This window comes from Episyrphus balteatus, chromosome 2 (genome assembly GCF_945859705.1).
Source record: "Episyrphus balteatus chromosome 2, idEpiBalt1.1, whole genome shotgun sequence".
NCBI classification, from domain to species: Eukaryota; Metazoa; Arthropoda; class Insecta; order Diptera; family Syrphidae; genus Episyrphus; species Episyrphus balteatus.
In genome coordinates this window covers 50336030-50354588 of record NC_079135.1, presented here as the reverse complement: position 1 = coordinate 50354588, position 18559 = coordinate 50336030, and the positions used below count along the sequence as shown (strand labels likewise).

Below are 18559 nucleotides of genomic sequence, written 5' to 3'. Positions count from 1 at the left end.
TTGTTCTCGAAATACTTGCAAGGAATTTCAACCAATTTCTTTTGATACAAATAAGGAACTTTTATTTTTGTTGATTTGGTATTAAAAAGCTGATTTTTTATATTTATCAGCGATTAGTATGAATGCCTTGACGGTTAACAATGTTTGAGTTTCTGACTTATGAGCCTCAAGCTTGTAAGTCGTCTTCATTTCATTCTTCCAAAAGAAGCTTACATAAAAATAATAGAAATTGAGTGTTATCTCACATTAAAAACATACGAGGCAAACACTCAATTAAGTATTCCCTTGTGGTTTGTATGGTTATTTACTCATACAATTTCATTTAAGCATAAAATAACAACACAAAAAAAACATCCTTTCAACAAAAGCAAAGAAAAAGTAAAAATGAAAGAAAAAAAAGAAGAAAACAAAAAGTTATTCATATAATCTCCATCCATATAAAATGACAAATACTTATGTGCATGAGTAATTTACAAAATGTCTTCCTCATCAATTTCTTATAACATCACATTTCTCCAAACGGAAGAAACATTCAATATATAATGTCCTTAACAGTTGGATCTTGTGAACAAAAAGTTTCATTGTGTGTTTGTATGTGTGAGTCTGTGTATGTGTCTATCTAGTGTCTGACACACAGCGTTGCCAACCCATTCATTCAAAATTATTCCTCACTTGAAAAAAATTATGCCTTTTCAAATAAATTATGCCTCAATTTAGATTTATTAGTTTGTGTTGTGAAAAATTATACACAAAAAGTGCAAGAACGCAAAACGAAATGTTTAATTAATTAATTTATACATACATTATTTGTCACGAAACAGCAACTAATTTTCTTCGAGAGAAATTTTTCAAGGAAATTCAAATATTGCTTTACATAATTGGAAGAAATTAACGACAATTTTTTTCACCAATAAGGAATAATCGAATTTTTTGCAGATTCTTTCTTAATTAAATTGATTAGTGAGGACAAAATTCTTCAAAAATTAAACATTACCAAGAGTTATAAATGGTAAAATGAAATTCTAGTAAGAAAATGTCGAACAACCTTTATTTAAAAGTTATAATTATAAAATAATAATTTTAAGTCTTTTTTTTTATCAAAATTTAATAACATTATTTGAAACTTTTAAAATATAAATCAAGATTGGAGTGAAAAAAATTATGCCTTTTTGGCAAAAAATAAGCCTCAATGCCTTTGCTAATAAAATTATGCCTAAAAGGCATAACTATGCCTCAGTTGGCATCGCTGCTGACACATAATGATTCCCTTTCGTATCATCTAGAAAGATATTCGATTCAAATAATTTTCTTTTCGTTCCATTTTTGCATGGAAGGAAAGACTCAAGAAGAAACACAGGAATATTATTTACGTTTTATGTCACAATGAAGGATGTGTGTAGTAGTATGTATATCTCTCAAGGTGCTGTTGCTGACATATCAAAGGCGTAAAATGATTCATTATTTACGATTTTTTTCTTTTTTTTGTTGAAGAAAATGATGCATGTGAGGAAAAAATTATGAAGTTGATGATTCATTATAATTATGGAGACTTTACAAACAGGAGACTCTAGAAGATTTATACCAAAAATACAAATTTATTGATCAAATTGGTAAATAGGGGATTCTTTGTTTTGCCTGTCCTTTTTTTTAGCATTTTTTTTTAGCTATTTTGGCATGAAAAATTACCTTCTTTTTCAAATTTGAGAAATATGTCGATGTGGATGAAAAAAACCCAGATTCCCAAAAATAAAAAAAAAAAACCTGAATCTCGAAAATCTAGAAACCCAAAAATCCGAAATCCCAAATCCCCAATTGAAATAGAATAAAAACCCAAAACTTTGGACATTGTTCATTCGTTAAAATAATTTTTTCGACCCAGGGTAGTAGGTACAAAATTTGTTTTATCAAAAAAAGTGTTTTTCCACTTTTTTAAGACCCTACTGTAAACCTATTTCCAGGAAGGATATATTTTCACAAAATTAATATATAAATCGTTATTCGACTTTTTTCCTAGACGATTTGTTATCTTACTTAAACAAGTATGTGTGCTCGTTGATTGTTTTTTTTTTCACTACAGAAGCAAAACAATTTTTCAAAGAAATGCGATTATTATGAAATTCCGATTATTTTGCATCAAATATTTTTGATAAACACAAAGTTAAATTATTCATGTTAAAGCTATAAAATGTAATAAGTAAGCCTTTTGCTTTTATGAATGCTTTTACCATTATTTTGATAAAATTTCTATGAAAAGGATTTTTGTGTGTACGTAAACACCCAAAGAAAAAAACAACATTTTTTTAAGCCATCTATTCTAGGAGAGGTTAAAATTTTCCTGAATTTAAGGCTCTGTAAATTTGTTTGTGTTGGCTGATTAATTGGTGGAAATGTTTACCAGGTGGAAAAGTATTTTATTGTTTTTTGTGTGCTTTCTTTATTTTTGTTGGTTGTTCGTAGGTAAGTAAAGGTGTTCCAAGAGGATTACTTTTGTAAAATACCACACTGAAATTCTCAGACTTAATGGAAATTTTCATTAAAATAGGTCTTTTGATTTTAAGAATTTTAATTATTATGAAAATCTTGAACTTTGTTGTCAAGTATGTATTATATATAAAACAAATAAATGAAAAATTTAGTATATAAGTAAAATAAGGCAAAATGTTAAATCTTTTGACTTCTTATGCTCACTTCAGCAATAAAGTTAATTGAAAAATTAATATATTTTCAAACAAAACAAAAGTTTGGCGGCGGGGGGTGGGTTGATAGAGGATTCAAATATTTTTATTTATGAGTAGTATTGGATTTAAATCCTATTTAATTAATAGATATTTTTGAAACCTACTCTATTCTTGTACATTTTAAATGAGGCATGCGAATTATAGGTATATAAATTAAATATGTAGGATGTAGGTTCCTTCCAAGAATTATTGAATTCTAAAAATAAAGTATAATTTGGGAGTTCGCGTTTTTTTTTAAATTACATTCTTGTTTTCCTTTCTTTGACAATTTTTTTATTCCAATTTTTGTTTTTAATGATTTGATACATTCCTTATAGGCTATTCATTCGTAAAATTGAATCCAATTTGAGATAATAGAAATTTCGTTATTATATGCTGCTGTAGGAGAAGAAAATAAAAGGGCGTGGGTGAAAAAAAATGGAGTTTTTAACAATTTCTAGTGAATGTACCAAAATTTTGTAAAAATAAACTTCGGAATGTTTTAAACTAATAATAAACGTGTTTTTGAACTTTTACTTCAATATGGTGTAGAAAAACTTTTCCTCTTTGTGGAAAAACACTGTCAAAGACGCAAAAAACCAAAAATTTTCACGTATAACTTTTTTTTCGGTAAGAGAGGAAAACTTAAAGAAAAGCCTTTTTGACCAGTTAAATTTCTTAATTAGTTTAAAATTCAACCTTTAAAGGCAAAAAACAACATCTTTAGTGAATTTGAACTCCATTAAATGTAAGCAATCTGATTTCTTCTATTAAGATAAAAATAATTTTTACAAATAATTTTGTGGGAAGAAAATTGAATAAAGTTTGCATGAAATATTGTAGTACATAATTATAAACCAAAATTTTATTAAAAACAATGTCACTTTTTTGATTTGATTTTAAAAAAAAAAAATTAAATTAAATGTAAATGTAGTTTTTGAAAATTTTCGAGATATATTCAAGCAAATAAATTCTTCTGAACAAAAAAATTCGTTAAAATTGAACCAGTTATGTGAGAGATAGTCAGAAATCACAATATTCTGGATTCATAAAATTCAGAATCCCGAAAATATTGAATCTAGAAAACCCAGAACTCTTTAGGAGTTTGAAAACTCAGAATCCTGAAAACCCAAAATCCGAAAAACCTAAAATCCACAAAGGCCAGAATCCTAAAAACAAAACAGAAAAAGTAAAAAAAAAAACTCTTCAAAATTGGAGAAGGAATTTTGGATTTTCTGGATATTGGATTTTCCGGATTATGGGATTTTGTTATTTTGGATTTTCTATATTTCTGGTTTTTCGGATGTTGGATTTTCGGAATTTTGGGTTTTCGGTTTTAGGGACTTAACCCCAACCCGCTTATATCGCATACCCTTCACCGTATTGTCATTTTAATTGTTACTTAAACTTTTTTTATCGCAAAAAAAAAAAACATAAAATGACAAAAATGTACTTTGTGGTGCTGAAAGTATAATTATAATTCGAAAACAGTAAACAAATATTCTGTTCAAAAATTTTATCTTGAGACTCACACGTTTTTCAAAATACCAAACTCTATGCAAAACAAATTCAGATTTACAATAAGAACTAAACTGATGCCACAACTTTTCTCCCTGTTGACTGAACTATTAGTAGCTGTTTGGATAACTTTTCTGTCAAGGATGATGCTCTTTTTGAAATAAGTTCCATCATCATCGTAGACCTCCATGGACTCTTAAAGGGTTATAACCAGGGATAGGATGTTGTGGAATTTGCCTTTTTTTCTTGCTTAATCCTACGACATTATAGATTAAAAACAAACACGTTTCACGTCCCCCTCGTGCCAAATATATGTATTTTATTTTGCCTTTTTTTTGCCTTTTCTTTCGTTATTGCCTTTTTTTGCCTCTTCTCCTGTTATTGCCTTTTTTTTTGCCTTTTCCTGTTTTTATCTTTTTAGCGTCTTTAAAGTAATGCCTACACACAAAACACTCAAATATACAAACAAAAAGATAATTTACTCAATATATTACTTTCTCAATATAATCAGCCCTATCGAGGTATCCGTTCGGAGAAATTTTCTATCGAGGTATCCGTTCCGATTGACATATCGGAGAATCTTCCGATGAAACTAGGCGCCTATCAACGCATTGCGATGAAGTGTGTTCAACAAAGATTTTTTGACGTTGTGCTTTGAATTTCATCGGAAATTCTCCGACATGAAATAGTTGCGGAATATTTTAAGAAAAGTGGAATTTCACAGGTTGGTTGAAATTAAGAAGACTTGAGCATCACAAGGATTTTTATTTATTGAATAAATCGCGCTGACATATGTGTCAAATGAATGCGATTGTATACTTTATTTTTTTGTTCAAAAGTGGATACCTTGAAAGATATGTAAGTTCCGATCGGAACGGGCCATCGTTTCTCCGAACGGATACCTCGATAGGCCTGAATATCCATATTTAGTATTCACTAATTATCCCACAAAAACAAATTCGAGTGAAAAGATCTACCTATGCAACTTGTTTGTCTGCTATTGCTACCATATATTGCCTTCTACGTTCTATTGCGCGGCCGGAAACCGACACGTTCAAAAGCTAACTACTCAAGCTAACTTACGCCTAGTACGCAGCTGAAGCGAAACGAAAAATTTTGAAGTCTCCAAAGTCAATAGCCAACATATTAAAGAAAAAATACCACAAAAAAAAAAATTCAAGAAAAAACATCAGAAAATAAGTCTTAAAGCAAAAACAAAACAAATTTAATTTCGTTCAAAATTTCGTGAAAATTTCGTATGGAAAATTTTGTATGGAAAATTTCGTTTCGTTTCAGCTGCGTACTAGGATTTACTCAATTTACAATATTCATGTATGCATATCGTCGCCCTAGTATTTAAGTGCCGTATGCGGCATTTTTTGATTTTTAGTTAATATATACATAGTTAAAATTTATCTTTTCTACATATATACATGTAATTGGACATCTGAAATTTGTTTAGTATTCAAAATATTTAAATTTTTGTCCAAAATGAGTTTGCCGTATACGCCATGAAAATCAGAAGTTTCTTTTGTTCATACACGTTTGTACGTAAAAAAAAAACATCGTCGTTTGTACGTCAAAAAAAAAAACATCGACGTATGTATGTCAAAACAATTCTCAAAATTTTCATAAATTGCAATAAAAATTTTGACATAAATGCTAAAATTTGGTGTTTACGTCAAATAATACGTGAATATCTCAGCAACGAAAAAATATAGAAAAAAAGAATAACTGATTTGAAAACAGCACCCTCGAAAAAAAAGTGCTTTAATTCGGCTCAACTCGTTTCTACAGATGTATAGAATTCTTTTAGCCCCTTTAAAGTACTCTTAAGGGACAATCACAGGCGCTTGTTACCTGAAATTTTTAAAAAAATCATGATTGTTCAAATTACTACAATTAATTTTTATATTTCATTTTTTCTCTCAATAAATGCCTTTTTATGCCTTTTTGGAAGTTTTATTTTGCCTTTTTTTAAGTTTTTAGGTCCACAAGATCCTATCCCTGGTTATAACAATAAATACTTTGTGTGAATATGTGTTTAAGATATTTTCTAAAAAAAAAACTGATGAACCATATATTTACAAGGCAGACCGCAACAAAAAGTGCTATTGAAATATTGATACGAAAACCACTATTTTCTAATGAATCATAAATTAGTCCCTTATTTATATGCATACCACCAACGAATAGATTTAATATACTTACTGCCTTCTATTCAAGTATCCAATACAATAAATTAAGTTTTCTCAAATTAATTCTCTTGAATAATCATAATCCTCACAAATTAAGGTCCTTTCAAGACTAATTATTGTATTTTTGGCTTTCAAAACCCATACACAGCAATATAAATGTGTTGAAAATAAATTCCTTCAGCAATCAACACATAAATGAAGCGAATTTAAGTTCAGCTTTAATATCCTCCACTTGGTAGGTATTTACTGTCAAAAGGTCCACAACCGCAAACATAGTCGATATCATCCTTCCTTGTTGAATGTTCATGCTTTCTGTATAATTGGTTTTGTGGTTTGAATATTGATCATGGTTTATTTGCGTACATAATTGACTGGTTCTTTTGTTTTGTTCTTTTTTTTTCAGGAAAAAATCTCACTGCTTCAACCCTCAACCTCTGCCATCTGTGTGTGTTGTTTTCTTTTAATTAATCAGATTGTTTTATTTTTGGCCTTTTACCCATTCACCTATATCGCTATATCCTGCAAAGCAAATAAATTCCTGTTGATAAATTCCTCTTTGTTTTTTTACATTTGTGTTTATTGTCTGTTGATTGCAACGAAAATGTTAATTTATTTTCATCCTGGCAAAAGGCTCCACAAATACTTAAAATTATTTCAATAAAAGTTTCCTGCTCGACAGAAAAAAAACAACACAAATAAACAACAATAACAACGTCGAAATATTTACCTCAATCTTTTTGGAAGTCATCATAATAGAATTCGTGAACTTAAATGTAGGACATGAATTTACGCCTACAGCAGCTCAAGATAAATTAATTCCATCAACTTGAATTTAAAAATTGTTTTTTCATGCTTTCTTACAACTTGAATGTGGCGAATTTTTTTTTTACTTTTTTGATTAACATTCGCATTATAATATGCTAATGAACATTAAAAAGATGTACCTACCGTTTTTGAAAAGCTGGATAATAATTTTTGAAGAAGTTTTACTTTTTGTAAAAACTTTTGGTTCATGTGAAAATGAAAACAAATGGGTGAATTATTCAATAAATTATCTTATGGAAAGAAGAGAGGAGATAATTTGTTAAATAACAAAATTGACTCTGAACTTTTTTTGAACGAAAACAAAAACATTTTTTCAGGTGTGGTGTGGTTTGATGTTATTTAAAGATTTATTAATAACGATTATAAACGTAGGTTTAAAAATGTTGAACACAAAATAAACATTTTTAACCTACGTTTATGCTGAGCACGCTATAATTGTATCGTTTATTTCTAAAACATTAGAAGTTCTTTTGCTAAAAAACTGTTTCTGACAACTTGTCAACTTTGTATTTAACAAAGATTGAGGTTTACTATAAATGGAAATAAAATTTTAAAAATTAAATAAAATATCACTTTAAAACAATATTTCGAAGCATTTCACTAAGTCGTTTTCAAAAAATTGATAAATTAAAAAAATGTATTTCTTGAAAATTTTCAAAAATTTAAACACATACATACATAGGTATTGCGATAACTTAAACATAAACATATTACGACATGGCGACATGGCGACAATGTGACAAGGTGACATGGCAAAATGGCTACAAGGCGACATATTGACATGGCGACAATGCGACATGGCGACATGGCGACAAGTTGACAAGGCGATATGGCGACATGGCAACAAGGCGACATTGCGAAGGCGACATGGTGACAAGGCGACATTGCGACCAGGCGACATGGCTACAAGGCGACGAATATTTTTTCGGGAATCGTAGCAAATTTCCAATACGAATGGAATTCATAATAAGGCCGATCATTTCCTATATCGTTAAAAGACGATGAGCCCGTGGTAGGTATCTTGAATTTTCCAAAAAAATAATAATAGCTATCAAGCTACCAATTCGTAAACTTTAATGTGAAAAATGGGATTGGTCCCAACTAAATTTAAATGATAACTGGACTAGAAATGGAAAATTGTGTGCCTAGCCTAATACATAAGAAAGTGAACTGTTAACACTATAGAGATATAAGTCTTCTCAACATTGAAACTCTGAATGGAAAATAGTCCATGCAACTACTAAGAACCTTTGTCCAACCAATCCTATATAAGATGGATTTAAGGGGAGAGAAATTCATCATCAACCAAACAGAGCATTAAGACTTCCGTCAACCATGTGAAACTATAATCCGAATGTGCAAAAGGACCATGGCGAAATCTCTGTCCTGTCAAAGTTCACCAGAACATCACCGAGTCCTTTTAAGTCGAGAAAGATTTAAGATAAAAGCGATGCGTTGTCTCGCAACATCTTTAACATCGCAATACCTCATGCAATTAAAATGAATTTAATACTAGAGACATAATTTTTCATCCAACTAAGTATTGTATTTTCTATTGTTGAAGTGTATATGTGGTGCAATAAGGCTGAAACTATCCATTCCTTATTCTTCTTTATTTCGGTTGTTTAGTTTGATTAATTTTTAATCATAACATACTAATGCATAATAAGTACCCTTCAAGTTAAAAAACTCTCTCGGGAAATCATTCCAAGAAAATTTCAAACAAATTTTCGTAAAATAAAACTCTCAAGTTACCATTTAAACCCCCAAAACACATTCCAATATATTTAATAAAAACACCGACAAATGTTTACTTACCCAATTTGATGTAACACTGCTCAAAGAACGGATCTCCCAAGGTGGCACTAAGCAGTCCCAGAATGCCCTGAGGAAATTCTGTCATTAGAAAGAGTAGCAGAACCGCCAGCAGCATTTTCGTTGTGCGATCCGTTTGCTTTTCCTTCTCCAGAGTCTTACTATTTTTTCGTGGTTTATCCACCACCTTACCATTCACTATGTGCTTCATTCCATTCGAGTTACTTGTTAATTGCTTTCGTCGGCGTTTCGCCTCCAATAGGGCAGCTATTAACCTTACACTTAGCATGGTCAAAGCAAAACATGGAATCAGTTTTATAAGCACACTGTAGATGAAGAAATTCGAATTCATTATAAACGGATAATCGCGGGCTAATTGACTCATAGACACTTTGTACAGAGTGACATTGCGACCCTCTGGTGGCACAAGTGTTGAACTAATTGTTGTGTTGAAATCCGTTACAGATGTCACTAGTTTATTGCCATGACTGTCAAGCATTTCGTTGAAAGGTGTTATGCTGAATCCTATATATATCGGTGGAATCGTTATTAACGGACATACAACAAATGCTGTTGCTATGGTCAGTATGGTCGTCTGCATGCCACACCACAGGCGGTTCTTTTGGGGAAAGACAACAGCAATGTAGCGCCAAACGGCCAACGTCACCGTCAGCCATATTGATATCGTGTGACAAGTTTGTGCGAAAATGGAATGAAATTTCACAAAACACGCCCAGCTGTAGGTTAATTGTTTTTCGCGGGGATAATTCATACTGGGTAGGATGTTTCCGTGAAACGCAAATGGAATATAGTCAATCATCACTGTCAAGTCAGCTATGGCGAGGCCAGTGAGTATGGCATTGGTGGGCGAGCGCATCTCTCGTCGGGTTAGAACAATAATATTCAAGGTATTGGCTATGATTCCGAGAATGCAGACGAATAGGGAGACATAGCCGTGCCATACATAGTAGCTGAAAATAAATAAATAAAATAAATAAATAAATGTTTTTATTTATAAAACGTGGGTTTATTGTAAAAAAAATTCTTGGAAATTTGAAGTCGTGTTGAGTTTTAACATATCGGTTAGAATTGGAGAAGAAAGATGTTTAAATGGGAGCCATGGACATCCAAATGGACCCCTTAACTTGGAGAACAACAAGTGTCTAGTACATCAACCTTAGGTAACAGACAGAATTTCCTCGAATAAATCAAGCAGTTTCAATCAAGATGAACACCTTATTTGGGCTTCCTCAACATGTTCATTGCTAAGCCCTTGGATTTATTAAAGGACCTGGCCCCCTGGTTTCTCCTACCCGGCTATACAAAAAATGTAACTATGCAACGACGACAAGTATCGCTTACGGACGGTTTTATTGGTAACGAATCTTGAAAACGAAATAAGGACACTCAATTTCAGGTCTGCCCGCGGAATGCTATAGGTTTCTTGATAAACCATGACCACGTACAGTGTACGTATGTATAGCTTATTAAATAGTGGAGTCCCTATATTGCTAAAGCACATATCGCTGGCTGAGAATTGTAGGGTTGTATGTCAACTCCCCTTTGTTTTGAGAAAATCGATTTCAAAGATTTTTAGGGCTGGTTTTTGGATAAAATAGTTACATAGCAGTAAAGTATTGATGCAATCTTATAATCGACCCTAAAAAAGTCATACAACTATGAAAAATAACATTAATTTCACCACAAAATAGGATTCTATGAGCATTTTTAAAAAATGACATAGAACCTTTTTATGAAAAAGTTTATAAAAAAATTTGAAAAAGGTTCCATATTCAACATAGAACCTTATAGTTATAAAGAGCTTACATGCAATAAATGGATTTTATATGAAAAAAAGTGACTTCATTTGATTTAATTTAATTTTATTCAAGTTTTGCACAAAACAGTCAAATTCTATTTAAAATAACAGACAAAATACCACAAATCATTGTTGAATTAGGTATACAGAAAAAAGACATGCTAAAAAAAATTAGAATTTGTATTAAATCAATCGGATTTTTGCATGCTTTAGCCAAAAAGATAGTAGCTTAAAACAATTATCTTCTACGGTGCAAAATGTATGCCAAAAAAATTGAAAGTTTGTTTAATCTTTTAATTTTAATAAGAATGCACATAAAATTAATGAAAAACCATTTCAATCTTAGCACGTAAATTTTCTTAAGAAAATTCTTGTTAAAATGAAGTTCACTTTGATTTAAACAAACAAATTTTACTTTTTTCTATTAGAAATCTTATTAATTTAAGAGGATTGGATCTAGTATATCTTGCCATCGGATTTAGGTTTGTCCGAAGGTACATTTTTGGTACTTTTTGAGTTTTGACTTCTTTTGTTTTAAGTTAAGGAATCTAAGTGTTTCTTTAACTTTTGGTTTATTAATACGAACTATGAAATCCCCAACCTCGATTATGAAAAAAAAGGTTTCAATTTTTTTTTAAATTTAATCTGAAGGCAGTTGAAATCACGAAAATTTTGGTGTATAAAACTCATTTTTTGTATTTTGTATGAAATAAACCTTTATAATTCTCAGCCAGCGATATGTAAAATTGGGGAGACCGACACAATCCCGAAAATTTGAATACAGAAAACCCAGAAACCAAAAATCCCAAATCCCGAAAACTCAGAATCCCGAAACTCCAAAATCCCGAATACCCAGAATCACGAAAAATAAAACAGCAATTTAATAACAATATAAACATTAATTTATAACTTAAATACCTATTAAAACTCATAATTGTATTGATTTTAGTTAATGATTTTTCCCACTTAACTCAATCACAACACAACACTTTGAAAACCACAATAGGAACTTGAAATTGAAATCATGTTCAAAAAGAGATATTAACGGAAGTATATAGTTAATTTATTTGTTTAGTTAATTTCACAGTTAGGATTATTTTTCGAAATCGAGAGGACGAAAATTTATATGAAATGAAACATTTGAGCAAATTAATTTTGCATGATTTTTCGGTATTGTGGGTTTTCGAGATTTTGATTTTTCGAAATTATGGGTTTTCGGGATTTTGGATTTCCGGGATTTTTGGGTTTCGTGAGCTCAGATCATAAAAAAATAAAATGCACGACTGGGTCGCACGAACTTGCTCTTAGAGTTAAAGTTGCTTAAATTTTTAAGACTTTTTATATAGAAATTTGAAAAAAAAAAATAAAATTAGTTTTTTAAAAAAAATTAAATAAAATCTGAAATTAAATTGCCCTCCAAAACAAGTATGCAGTTTTGATTGATATATTAAGATGCATTTTTAGAAAAAAAAATTTTCAAAAACGTTAGAGCCGTTTTTTTTTAAACTAATTTTTTATAAATAATTTTTTGGTTTGTAGGTATTTAAATTATATAAATGCTTCTTCAAAAAAAGTTTCGTTGAAATCGAACAAGCACTTTCGAAGATAATCGGATTTGAAAAAAACGGTTCTATGGCAGGTACCGTTAATAATGGTTTTCAAAAAAAAATTTTTTCATTGAAAGATAGACCTTAGCTTAAAACTAACACTTGAATTTTTTAAACAAAATCGTTGAAGCCGTTTTTGAGATATTTCAATTTTACTAAAATCGTTATATGACAAGTACCGTTATTTTTGGTCCAAAAAAATTAATTCCAAAAACCCCTCTGGAGAGTCGCCAAATAACGCTACATACCAAGTTTGATATTAATCGGTCCATCCGTTTAGGCTGTAGCTCCTTATACAGACAGACAGACAGACAGACAGACTGACAGACAGACAGACAGACAGACGGACTTCCGGGACCCACTTTTTTGGCATTGTCTACCATCGTAATGTCATGGAAAAATGTTATCTCAACTTTTTTTTTTGTACGAATGCATAACTTGATATATAGTACCTATATCGCAAGTAAAAACTTCTAATGGCTTGGTCATGGCGGGCGTACTGCCAACAATGCTCCGCTCTAGAATGTTTACGATTTCACCACATAGAGACCGTAGCAGATTAGATGAAGACCTTGGTTTAGATGCCAGTGGAGAGGGGCTCAATCAACTTGGAGTTGGAGTGCGTTCAGCAATGCGTTTCAATGCAGTTTCACTATATAAAAACAGTTATATTTTCAACGCTAACTTCCACTTGCTTTTATTCATATTTCAATTCTTATCTTTTGTGATAAAGGCAAAATAAATAAATTAAACGGTACCAAACACAAAAAAAAAACAATGCTGACATTAAACTTTACGACACCACTTTCCGAACACAAAATTGTATTGCAATTTCGCACGAAAGAAACGAAGATACGTTGACACGGATAAAATAGTTTGGCCAGGACTAAGATAGTTTTAGTGCTGTTATCTTTATTAGTGTCAAGGACAAAAATAGCAAAAAATATTTTATCCAACACGCAACATAAACATTCTTATGTTTATATAACAGTTTTAGGAGATTTTCATTATCCTTCTGCTTTAGGCTTTAGCTTTTTGTTTTTTGCTAAATTCTTTCGGGTTAATTTAATATATTGGTCAATAAATGGCACGAATGTATGAAGAAATAAATCGATTAAGCAGCAGCTTATATTGAGACACAACGAAAAGGATATAATATATGTAGGACAGACGAATTTATAAGGGTCACTTAACCAACCATAACCACAAGCACACATAACATCAAAAAAGATAACATTTCTTCAACTGTCAATAAATTATTTACCGGAAACCACTTTATGGCTATTCTTCACCTTTTTGCTGCTGCCATCGTGTAACACCCAAATAATAAATCAAGACTTCATGCTGCCTTTTCTTTGGAAGCTTTCCAACTTTTTACGATGCAACTTGAAGAGTTCCAAGGATACCAATCGACCCATCCTATCCATATATAGATGGGTGCTTGATTCTGGGTCACGTATAAGATATAAGGCTAATGTACTATGTAAGTGTGTATTGTTGTCAAGTACCCTACAGTCGAAGTCGGTATAGAAATATCTTTCTGTGACACATGGAAAAGAAGACTATAAGTTTGTGTATGGTCCTTTTGGCTTTTGTAAGAGTATAATCACATTATTTGGATTAGATTGGGTGAACGAGGACGAGGATGAGAACTAAACCAAATCTAACAGCCAACACAGTAAGTAATATGTGCTTTTGATTACTTTATCTCATTAAGTTAATTGATTGAATTTCTTTTGAGACTGGAGCAATGCGGACTACTTTAATATTTGAGTCTTCTCTGGAATGCAGCTCTTTAAAAGTGAGCCTCTCTGTATAACTGTTATCATTCACCAGGACATTGAATAGTCTTTAATCTTGTGCAGGGATAAATAAGTACATACAAAACGCTTTTGAGAAAAAAATATTCTTGGAAACATACTACGTTTCTTTTTGACATTCGTACTTCAAGGTTATCCATTTAAGAAGAAGATGATGTTTATGCTTTATGATGAGCTTCAACATCCTTAGTTCTGATTTAACCCTTTATTAGATATGCGAAATCAGCAATTTAAACACAAAATAAAGGAAAAGCCAAATCAACACAACTGAAAATCAATCAGGAATCTTGTTTGCTTAAAATTCCAGATTTTAAGCATTCATGCTTTTGGCCTGAAGGGTACGATATGACCTTTGGAGGTGGTAGATTACTCATGAATAGATAATTTGTAGATCTAGTACTACATTAACCATATGATAATCTGCTGAAGTAGATATAATGTGTAGTTGATAGTAGTAGATTTCTACTCTTGAGCAGTCTAAAACCTCCAAAGGAAAGCATGCCACTTTAAGCACGGTTCACATCATGTTAGTATCAGTCAGCCATTTATTAATCGTCTGTCCTGACATGTTTTCTTCCTCAGCTTGTAGCTGCTGCTAGCTACCATAAGTTGAATATAGGTATTTAACTTTGTCAGTCGCATGATAAATAAATTTTTTGTAAACTACGTGGTTTATTATAGCTAAAGGCACGTCGATTGACATTATTCATTTTAAAATTTGCGATTTTGGGTTACAAGGGGTTAAAACTAAAGAAAGAATAGGTACACCCAGAGAAAAAACGCATAGTAATTTTTAATCCTTTCTACATTGAATCAATGGTGAAAAATATATTCATTAATTTTCTAAAAAATCGTCCTATGCTTAACTTACAGTTTGTCACATCAATTTTTATAAGTGAGATGGCACAGTGGTAAAGCACAAGCTTGTCAACCCAGGTATAGCAGGTTCGATCCCCAGCGGATGCCAGTTTTACTTTTTTTATTTTTGAAGTTATACTTCTTTTGCGGCGGTGAACCATGAAAATTTACTTTTTGACAAGAATGTCAAAGGGATTATGACGCGATCGCCATCTCCCAGACTGACAACTGAGCAGCAGGGCTGTCGTTTCACCTTTAGAGTTGACAGGTCTTTAGCATTTAAAAATGCAGAACGAGACAACTCAACTCAGACGACTCAACTCAGACAACTCAACTCAGACGACTCAACTCAGACGACTCAACTCAGACAACTCAACTCAGACAACTCAACTCAGGCGACTCAACTCAGACGACTCAACTCAGACGACTTAACTCAGCCGACTCAACTCAGACGACTCAACTCAGACGTCTCAACTCAGACAATTCAACTCAGACAACTCAACTCAGACAATTCAACTCAGACAACTCAACTCAGACGACTCAACTCAGTCGGCTTAACTCAGACGACTTAACTCAGACGACTCAACTCAGATGACTCAACTCAGATGACTCAACTCAGATGACTCAACTCAGACGTCTCAACTCAGACGACTCAACTTAGAAAATTCAACTCAGACAACTCAACTCAGACAACCCAACTCAGTCAACTCAACGATATGAGTAAATTTCACAGAATAAATTGAAAACAACATGGATGTAAGGGGGGTGGAAGAATCAAATTAGTGTTCACTTGATATATAAAAAAAAAAACGAAGTGTGGATTAATAAAAAATTGTTTTTAAAATATTTTTGTGTAATTGAACGTATTTTTATTTTTTTGGACAAATAATGGAAAACAAAAATTTAAATACCTTATTTATGGGTAAAGAAAAAAAACAACATAGACTAAAATTAAACCTATATTGATAGATAGGACATCAATTGTACTATACAATTTATTTTTTTTTTCTCAAAAAAATAGCCCTAGAAAGTGGTATGAAGATTCTTAACTTACAATTATAGAGATTTTTCCTTGCATAACTATTTTCAGTTAAGTCAGATTGTCTTGGGTTAAAAAGATCTAGCATTAAAAAAGTTTTCTAAGATCACCATAAGCTGAGATTGTTAAGAAATTTAGCTGTTTGATTATTTTAATAAAAATATAAAACAAAAATAATAAAAATTAAAAATATCAAATAAAATTCACTTACATAAATATACTGAGTGAGAAGTATAACTTCAGTCGCGTGTACATGTGTACACACACTCTTTTTTTTTTTAATGTGTGAACAACTTTGATTTAATGTGTGAACAACTTTGATTTAATGTGTGAACAACTTTGATTTAAAGTGTGCTACTTTGATTCAATCATTTTCCACTTTAGGCTAAAAACGTAGTGATTTTCCATTGATTCAAAGTGGTTTAGATTGATTTTACGTTGTTTTTTGGCTCAGTGTACCCGAATAATTGTTTAAGAACAACATGGACGTTTAATAAATATCATAGAAGTGATAAGATTTATTACGTTACCAAAGGAGAAATATCCAGGTGAATATCACTAATGTCATGCACTTTATATTTAATAATAAGTGTCCAACCGAAGCTTCGGCTTAGGTCGGATTCGGCCAAATAAACAACATTCGGCCAAACCTTCGGCTTCGGCCATTGTAGGCCGAAGTTTTGGCCGAAGCCGAAGAATCTGTTTATTATATGGAGCATAGTACTAGGCACCGGAAAAAATTTCAATTTTTGAAATTTTTGAATACCGAAGAAAAAATTGCAATCTTTTCTTCGGTAGGTATTCAAAAATTTTAAAACACATGTGTGTCATCATAAATAAATAAATAAAAATAATATTTTTATCCATTTGGTAAGCATCAAGAATTCTTGACTTTTTTCAACCTTACACAGAGAAAAATATGACCCCCTAAAAACTAACAGATTGCCTTATTGTTTTACTGTCCATACATTTCATAAGGAAATCTTATTAAAGTAAACGATTAATAAGGTTTTTTTAAGGAGATTTCTTATTATTTTTATAGAGAAAATCTTTTTAAAATTTGAGTGAAAAATTCATTTTAGTTTTCACCTTCAGAACGAAAATTGCTATCAATATTTTTATGGCAGGTTGGTTCAGGTGGTAAGGTGTGCGACTCATGATTTCAAGGCCCCAGTTCGATCCCAGGCCTGGTCGTCTTTTTTTTTTTCTTCTTAAAACCCTACAACTGCAGATTTTTAAACAATAAGGAAAACCCGATTGCTTTAATAAGGTTTCCTTCTTGGATGAAAACCATAGAGAAATCTTATTGTTTTTGTTCTATTTTATGTGGTCTATTTTTCTCTGTGTAGGCTTCGGCCGAAGATTTTCTTTCAGCCTAACAATCCGGCTTAGGCTTCGGCTCCGGCTGAAAATCGACCTTCGGTCGGACACTATTAAATATCATTCAACCGCAGACAATAATTATAATTCATCAAATTAATAATTCAAATTTCCCGCCGTTTTGTATTTATTTACATACATTAGTACACAACTTCAGAGTGTTTGTTGCCAAACGTCATAAACACAGTTTTGCAAAAAAAGAAAATTATTTGTTTAAAATTCGCGCAAAAAAAAAAGACAAAATAAATTAAAATACCGATTTATATTTTTTAACACAAATCTGACATTTTTAGCACAATAAATGCACATATGTATTACAAAAAACTTGGATTTAAATGTCATTGAACTGGGAGTATTTGTCAATACTGTAACAAATATTCTACGGATATTTTTTAAACTGAAAGTTAGCCAACTTTTGTTTAATGTACTCGAGAGTTGAGAAAATAATACAAAATAAACAAAATCAATTCTTTACTTTTGATTCAACTCGCGAGTTGAAGTCAACTCCCAACTTGAGAGTTTGCTTGAAGTTGAGCAATAGTGTACAATACTTCTCATACTTCTTTAAAGTTTCTCTTCCATCTTCAGTTTTGCTTCTATAGAGCTCATATATGAAGCTACTACTAATGCTCCTGTAAAGTTTTATACAAGTAATTGTACACTCAATGAATTGAGAGTTTATTTACAACAGTAGAGAATTAGATTTTAGAAATCGTATGGAGTTCAATGCTTCTAGGACTAGGATACAAGGTATTTGCTATGGTTAGTGTGAAGCCTTCCCCCATTACCTTATTTTATGAATGGAACATCCATTGAAAATTGGATTGTGTATTCCTGAGCCTCGGTCTTCAAAAACTTCTTTTTTTTTAAAGTCTAGTAGGTACTCACGTTCTGTCATATGAAAAATGAATGCGTTGCATAAATCCAATTACCAATTTTTGACTCTGTGGTTATATTTGGGAT

At 31.5% G+C, this 18559-nt stretch overlaps 1 protein-coding gene across 1 annotated transcript in view; it reads right to left on the bottom strand.

Annotated features, from left to right (window-relative positions):
- Positions 1-18559, bottom strand: part of LOC129908397 (G-protein coupled receptor dmsr-1-like) — a 200698-nt gene that overhangs the window by 10187 nt on the left and 171952 nt on the right. The window contains exon 4 of the mRNA XM_055984855.1: positions 9077-10044. Coding sequence (XP_055840830.1) covers positions 9077-10044 — 968 coding nt within the window. The remainder of the gene's footprint in view (positions 1-9076; positions 10045-18559) is intronic.